The 8,745-nt window shown below is 34.8% G+C and overlaps 1 protein-coding gene across 1 annotated transcript in view; it reads right to left on the bottom strand.

Moving 5' to 3' along the window:
- The window catches only part of UHMK1 (U2AF homology motif kinase 1), a 27,563-nt gene that overhangs the window by 14,506 nt on the left and 4,312 nt on the right, over positions 1 to 8,745 (bottom strand). The window contains exons 4-6 of the mRNA XM_003785756.2: positions 7,886 to 7,980; positions 1,361 to 1,437; positions 1,094 to 1,192 (exon numbers count right to left, since the gene is read on the bottom strand). Coding sequence (XP_003785804.1) covers positions 1,094 to 1,192; positions 1,361 to 1,437; positions 7,886 to 7,980 — 271 coding nt within the window. The remainder of the gene's footprint in view (positions 1 to 1,093; positions 1,193 to 1,360; positions 1,438 to 7,885; positions 7,981 to 8,745) is intronic.

Below are 8,745 nucleotides of genomic sequence, written 5' to 3' on the forward strand. Positions count from 1 at the left end.
AAAAAAAAAAAAAAACCTACTAGCTCTGATGGCACATACATTCTAGTGGTTAAAAATAGCTAACATTTGCTGATTACTTACTATTTGCCAGGTATTGGTCTAAGAAATTTTTATAAATTAACTCATTTAATTTTCACAGCAATCCTATGAGATAGGTACTATTTACTATGCCCGTTGTACAGGTAAGGAAAGTACAGGTCAATGAAGCTAATCAGTGGCGGCAGAACATAACCTCAGTCCACACTCTTAACCACTATACAAAACTGCCTCTCTAGTAGTAGGGTTAGGTTGACACAAATGCTTCCTAATAAAACACACGCTCAATTCTATCTTCCTCCTACTTAAAATTTTGAACAACTCTTTACTGCATGCAACAAAAAGAGGTATTTATTGGGTGATTGCCCTAACCCAGGGATTGTTCTATGCCTGATACAGTTCTTTCACCAGGGCTACTATGTCTGGGGTAAAATCCAAATTCTAAAATACACTAAATAGATCTACCTACACTCTAGCTACCTCTTTAGCTTTTTTTTTTTTCTTTTTTCTTTGTAATTTTTTTGCAGTTTTTGGCTGGGGTTGGGTTTGAACCTGCCACCTCTGGCATATGGGGCCAGCACCCTACTCCTTTGAGCCACAGGCGCCACCCTTTACCTCTTTAGCTTTAACTGACAAGATTCTCACAACTATAATTGTATATTTATAAATCTGTCTCCTCTACAATCCTAAAGACAGGGAATAATACCACGATGGCAACATAGGAAATAGTAAGTATGTCTTGAATGAATGAAATGTTAAGAACAAAAAAAGAGAGCAAAAATAGAAGAAATAAAAACACAGAGAAGGGCTAGAAAAGAAAGAGCAGAGAGACAGAAGTTGCTGGGAAAATTAATCTTCTTTATTGATTTGGTAAACATGATACGAAAAGGAGTCAAAAGAACATTATGAATCAAAAAGTGAGGGTATTTTAGAGATCATATAGTTCAACACCCTCACTGTATAAACCAGGAAAATATGAAAATTTTATGAATAGATAACTCTCTTCTAGACTTAGGTAAGAAAAGACACATTAGACTGTAACTTAGAAAGTACTAACCTTCATATTCTTCCTCATTCTCAAGATAATCATCATCCAGCACATTCAGCAGTCTTAGCACTGGAGTAGGAAGCATCACCAGATCTTCAATATGAGGGGCTGTTCAAATTCATCATGATATAGTTACATGCATTTAAATGTAACCCCCACCCCCACCCCCAAAAACCAGTGAACAAGAGAGAAAGGAGTTTGGGAATACAAATTACTCCTGATATCTTACTTGACTGTCAAATAATCATGAAAAAAATAAAAACACAAACAACTTACCAAAAGGAATGCTAAAGAATGGGCTGCACAATGCCATTTCAGCAGGAATTCTTCGGCTTGGATCATCATGAAGCATGCTAAAACAGGAAAACAAGCATCTTTACAATTATTGACAAAATGTAAGCAAGCTGGGCACTTGCTCATGACTGTAATCCTAGCACTCTGGGAGGCTGAGGCTGGTGGATGGCCTGAGTTCAGGAGTTTGAGACCAGAGTGCCATGGTGCCATAGCTCACAGCAACCTGAAACTCTTTTAAGGTTTGACTTAAGAGGTGACTAAGTGAGACTGTCTCAAAAAAAAAAAAAATAATAATAATAATAATTAAAAAATAATGCAACCATTAAAGAAAGTAAAAATGTCTAAATGTTCATCACAGCATTAGTTGTTATCATGATTAGCTAACACATTAGCATGAATCATTCACCTATCAAGAATGTAAATTTCATTTTTTAGCAAACAGTTCAATATGTCATGATACATAACCATAATATACGATTATACTGTGATTTAAAATAATGCTTTTGACTAATAAATGAACATGGGAAAGTGACCTGAACTCTGCAACAGTGAGTGGGGGGAACAAAACAGACATAGGCGTAGTAACACAATAAAAAGGAAGAAAAAAAAAACCACAGAGAGTGGTGGGATAATTGTTGAATCATGTCTAATTTCCCCCTCTAATTTGCAAGTTGATAACAAAACCAAAAAGCCCATGGACAACATTTATAACAGAACTATAGGGACACACCAAAGAGCCAAAACAACTCTGAGGAAAAAAAAAACAAAGCCTGAGGCATCACACTACCTGACTTCAAAATATACCACAAAGCTATAGTGACCAAAACAGCATGGTATTGGTATAAAAACAGAGACATGGACGAATGGAATAGAATAGAGGCCCCAGAAATAAATCCATGCACTTACAACTAACTGATTTTCAACAAAGGTGCCAAAAATATGTAACGAGGAAAGGAGAGTCTCTTCAATAAACAGTGTTGGGAAAACTAGATATCCATAGAGGAATAAAATTAAACCCTTACCTCTCACCAAATACAAAATCAACTCAAAATGAATTAAGGACCTAAATGTAAGACCCAAAACTATAAAACACTAGAAGAAAATAGGTGAAAGCTGGATGACATTGGTCTAGGCAATGATTTTTTGACTACAACCTCAAAAGCACAGGCAACAAATGCAAGAGCAAATGAGATTACACATACTAGTCAACTAAAAAGCTTTTGCACAGTTAAGGAAACAATCAGCAAAATGAAGAGACAACCTACAGAATAGAAGAAAATATTTATAAGCTATGTATCTGCTAAGGGGTATCAAAAACAAATAAGGAACTCAATAAGAAGGAAACAAATAACCCAGTTAAAAAACGGGCAAAACACATCCATAGACATTCCTCATAAGAAGACATACGAATAGTTAACAGGCATATGAAAAAATGCCCAGTATCAATAAACATCAGGGAATACGAATTAAAACCACAATGTGATCATTACCTCACATCTGTTGAAATGGCTATTAATAAAAAGACAGTAAGTACCAGCAAGGATGGGGAGAAAAGGGAATCTTTACATACTGCTGGCAGGAATGTAAATCAGCATAGCCATTATGGAAAGCAGTATGGAGGTTCATCAAAAAAATTCAACACAGAACTACCATGTAATCCAGCAAACCCACTACTGGAAACAGGCAGTCCCCAAGTTACAAACATCCGACTGACTTATGGCTCATAAATAGTAGTCATTACAGGTAATAGGTAAATGTACCTGTTATAATTTATACACAAATTCAACTTAAGAGCAACCTACAGAGACTATCTTATCTGTAACCTAGGAATTGCTTGCACTTATCCAAAGGAAATGAAATCAGTATGTTGAAGAGATATGTATACTCCCACATTTATTGCAGCACCATTCATAATAGCCATTAACTATAGTTAACGATGACACATTGTATTCCTGAAAAACACAGAGGGTGAATGCTAAGTGTTCTTACTACGAAAATGATAACTATGTGAGGTATGTGTTAATTAGCTAGATTTACCCATTTCACTATGTATATACACTTCACAGCATCATGTTGAACAAGATATGTATAATTTTGTCTGTCAGTTAAAGAAATGTTTTTAAAATGTCCATAAAGGAAAAAACAGAAGGACTGAAATGGTGTTACAATTTAATAAGGTTAGTTTATCTCTATATAGCTGTTGAAATATCTATAGTGTAAAAGGGCTATAATTTCCCTACAATAAGTAAACATTTATTATTAAAAGTGACCCACTGAAAACAAACTATCAGTAGCAGTAAGATTGTACCATACTGGTATCTATGTGCAAGGAAGCAGAGAAAACAGTAGAACTAATGAACCAGAAGGAATAGCCCAAAATCGTCAAAACGTACTCACCAGAAGCACAGCAGGCCAATTAGTGAAAAGTAGCCAGAACTACAAGGGGTTACACATTTTAATACCAAGCAAACAGAATGTAAAATCTGGAGGGGGCAGGGTAATCTAAACGCTAAAACCTCTTAAAACTAACTAGCCAAAGGTTCCTTCCACCGCAAAGTCTCACAGCAAGAAGAAATCACGAGAATCAAATACAAATTAAGCACGATGAGGTAAATGAGGAGGGAAGGGATAAGGGGCACCAGGAAACATTAGGGGAGAGGAAGAGCCAGGAGATGTCTGAATAACACCCCTCAGATAGCAAGCCAGAAAGACCACAATGCACTGTAACCTACCACTTTGAAATGAGCAAAATATATTTTCAAAACAATATAGATATGGAAAAAGCAGTATGAATCAAAATTAGAATATCTCAAAAATTAGGTTATAAAACTTAGTAAAGAATTAGAAATTTTAATGAATCATTTGTATAGTCTTGAAAAAAAAAAATCAAACCCTCTAGATCCAACTACCAATTTAGAGGAATTAAACAGAAATATGTTAAACTCCACCATAAAGATACAATCAGCAATATTCAGGCTGTGGAAAATTATACTGAGCCAACAATCTAAGATGTTCAATAAATAAACTAAAAGAGATACGGGGGAAAGAGAACCCTTAAATTAAAAGAGAACTAAAAGGATTATTTTTTTCAGAAGAACAAAAAAAAAAAACAAAAAAAAACCACGCAAGGTTTAATGTGTGTTTAAGAATGTGTGCTTGAGTAATAAAACTATAATGAAAACATGGAAGTAATTACCATAAAAGTGAGCTGTACTGGTTACTTTTAAGAAGGGGTTTGAGAATAGGACGGGACACAGAAGACCTCCAAAGTTGCTGGCAAAGTTCTACTTCTTGACATGAAAGGGAGTTATAAGGTGGTTACAATGTTGCTAAAGATTCACTAAGCTACATCTTTCTTTTATAAGTGGTTTCAGTATCTCTGAATTTGTTTTTTTTTTTTTGGAGCCAGAGTTTGCCTTCTGTATAAGTACCTTAGCGTCATAGCTCACAGCAACCTCAAACTCTTGGGCTCTAGCGATTCTCTTGTCTCAGCCTCCCAAGTAGCTGGGACTGTAGGCGCCGGCCTCGCCACCCAGCTATTTTTAGAGACAAAGTCTCACTCTGGCTCAGGTTGGTCTCTAACCTGTGAACTCAGGCAATCCACCTGCCTTGGCCTTCCAGAGTGCTAGGATTACAGTATCTGAGGTTTATTCTACAAAAAAAGGTTCAAGTAACTTGCATGTGTACACAGTATGCAAAAAAAAAATTGAAAGGAAATATACCAAAGGATTAACATTAGAAAGTAGGTTTATAACTTTTATTTTCTTCATCACAACTTTTTGTAGTTTCCAAAATTAATGTTAGTTGTATAACCTAGAAAAAAGCTATTAGTTAATAATAAAAATAACAAAGTCAGTACTAGAACTTAAATGATTTAACTTTGGGGCTAGAATCATTTTTATAATTTTACACTGCTATCTCCTCAATGTAAAATCTAATTTGTTTTCATTTTCTTTGAGACAGAGTCTCATTATGTCACCCTCAGTAGAGTGCTATGGTGTCAAAGCTCACAGCAACCTCAAACTCTTGGAGTTAAGTGATTCTCTTGCCTCAGCCTCCCAAGTAGCTGGGACTATAGGCACCCGCCACAACGCCTGGCTATTTTTTTTTGTTGCAGTTGTCATTGGTGTTTTTAGCTGGCCTGAGCTGGGTTCAAATCTACCAGCTCCAGTATATGTGGCTGGTGCCATAACCACTGTGCTATAGGCACTGAGCCATAAAAATCTAATTTGTAATACCGAATATCAATTAGATATTAACGGCTATTTACATTTAATTTGAAAAACACATATAAATAAGTATTTGCATATCGAGATTTTAGCAAGTTCTATGGATTGTACCAATGTTAATTTACTGGTTTTGATATTATACTAATTACGTATGATGTCACCTTTGTAGGAAACTATGTAAAGGATAAGGATCTCTCTATAACATTTTTACAATATTCTATGTGTTTATAATTATTTCAAAAGAAAAAGTTAAAAAACAACTAATTTGAAGGTTTATAGTGCCAATATTCCAAAGAAACTATAATACTAAGATTCAAAGATGGGCTCCATCCTTTTCTAGCATACCAATTCTTCTATTCATTTCTGGCTCTTTATTTTAGAAACCTGAAAAGCCTACTTTTGCTAACATAGACACCACTCAGTGATGTTTTAACCAACAAGGGACCACATAAACAACGGTGGTCTCATAAGATTATAATGAACCTGAAAAATTCCTACTGCCTAGGGACAATGCAGTCACTGTATGATTCAGTGTAACACATTACTCAGTACATTGGAGGCAACACTGGTGTACACATACTGTGCTGCTAGTCACATAAAATGACTGCACATACAGTATATAATACCTGATAATGATGATAAATGACTATGTTACTGGCTTATCTATTTATTACTTTTTATTATCATTTTAGAGCACATGCCTTATAAATAATAGTGAGCTGTACAACAGCCTTTATGGCAGTGGTTCTCAACCTTCTAATGCCTCCTAATGCCGTGACCCTTTAATACAGTTCCTCATGTTGTGGAAACCCCCAACCATAAAATTATTTTTGTTGCTACTTCATAACTGTAATTTTGCTACTGTTATGAATCGTAATGTAAATATCTGATATGCAGGATGTATTTTCATTGTTACAAAGGCATCGTGACCTACAGGTTAAGAACCACTGCTTTAGAGGCATTATCATCATAGGAGATGACATAACAATGCCTGTTATGCCCTTAAAGATCTAGAAAAACAATGTGTAGAGGTAGAAGACAGTGATACTGATGATCCTGACCCTGTAGGCCTCGGGGCAAACGAGTGTGTTTGTGTCTTAGTTCTTAACAAGAAGTTTAAAAATTAAAAAAAATTGTAAAATTTAAAAACAGAGAAAGACTTATGAGAATATAAAGAAAAATATTTTTGTACAGCTGTGCAATGTGTTGTAAGCAAAGTATTATTAAAAAGAGCCAAAAGAAAACTTAAAGAAAAAAGTTGTAGTAAGCAAAAGTTAATTTATTATTGAAGAAAAACTGGTTTCATAAATTTAATGTAGCCTATTCGTATAGTGTTTATAAAGTACATAGTAGTTTACAGTAACATCCTAGGCCTTCTATTCACTACTCACCACTGACTCACCCAGAGCAACTTCCAGTCCTGCAAGCTTCATATATGACCACCACTTAAATGGCCTATGCAGATGTACCATTTTTTACCTAGTATACTATTATTTTTACTGTATCTTTTTTATGTTTAGATACATTCGGATACATAAATACTTACCATTGTGTTACAGTTGCCTATAGTAATTCAGTAGGAGCATCAGCTGTGCCATACAGCCTCAGGGATGTGTCCTAGGTATGTGTAAGTGCACTCTATAATGTCTGCATGACACAACAGCCTAACACACATTTCTCAGAATGTCTTCCTCTCATTAAATGGCACAGGATTGTACATATTATTTATTTTCAAAATATCTATTGTACTTGAATCTATTCAGATGTCAAAAACACTGTATCTGTCTCCAGAGCTGTTTAATGGCAAATATTTGAAGTATAACTTTTAAAACTACCTTATTCAAAATAGTGTTGATTTATTTTAGTCCTGCAAAAAAGCAAACCTGGTCTTTCATTAATAAAGACTCTTTTAAAACCGTTTTCCATTAATATTTAGAACTGCCAGAGCTAGGAAAGGCCAAAGGTATAGAGGTCCAGTTATCTACCTTCTAGTGAGTAAATAGTTGCCAGGAAGAAATAAACATCTGGCATTCACTATCAACAAAAGAACATTCCTTTGAAAATAAATGTAGTAAAACTGCTTGATTCCTTATGCTTTTTATAGAAAGCTAGCCTATATAGACTATCTGAACTAAAATTCTTTTTTCTAGGGGACAATGCCTCTGCATAATTAAGCAAACTGGACATACTAATATAAATCCATTCAACAATTAAAAGAAAAAAATCCACTTCAGATAATAAATGTATGCAAAGCAAGTTTACAGCACAGGTCACGTACCTTTTGATAAGGTCTCTTAGGTGATAGGCTGGAATTGCGGCATTCACCACTGCTTTACTGGCAAATATGTGATCAATAATAGCAGAACTGTTTGCCTAAATAAAAGAAAGAAAAGTCTATCTTTAGTTATTCAATTCAGTCTGCATGTACTGAGTAGTAGGCAGACAGAACACAGTGAGTAACACGCAATAGAAGACACTCTCTTCTGAGAGTTTACAATCTTACTGGAGAAAATTTACATAATTGTAAGGTTCTAAAGAGAAGGAAAATTTTTTCTCCATTCTCAGCACCTCACACAGTACCTGGCATCCTGTGAACATCAATTAGATGAAAGAATAAAGAAACAAATGGCAAAGCAACCACAGAAAAATGTAGTTTAATGCACAGTTAGAAAATGAATGTGTAATAGTTAAGTCAGGGTACCTTAGTGATGAGTTGGTTTTTCAGACAGAAATATAATAAACTTTTAAAAACAAAATGAAGCACTACACTTGTCATATTTTTAATACTCTAAATCTTCATGAAATATAACATTTCTCTCCTTGAGAACTATATAGACTTAGAATTTCAAACTGAGTAAAAAGACCTGATACCATCATTAACACTAAAATTTATTAAATACTATGGGCTGTAACCTATGCTAAAAACTAAGCATCATTTCCTTTTTAACCTCAATACTCTTAAGAGATATAGGCTATCATATCATTTTATAGAAAGCAAATCATGGTTTAGTAACTTAACTAAACAGCTTAATAAGTGGCAGTGGCAAGATAGGAGCTCTAGGTAGACTGACTTCAGAGCCTATGCTCACACCCACTTAGCAATTGTGCCTCCAAAGAGCGAGATAAAACAAAATGAGA

This window comes from Otolemur garnettii, unplaced genomic scaffold, assembly GCF_000181295.1.
Source record: "Otolemur garnettii isolate 467f Iridium unplaced genomic scaffold, OtoGar3 scaffold00016, whole genome shotgun sequence".
Taxonomy (NCBI): Eukaryota; Metazoa; Chordata; class Mammalia; order Primates; family Galagidae; genus Otolemur; species Otolemur garnettii.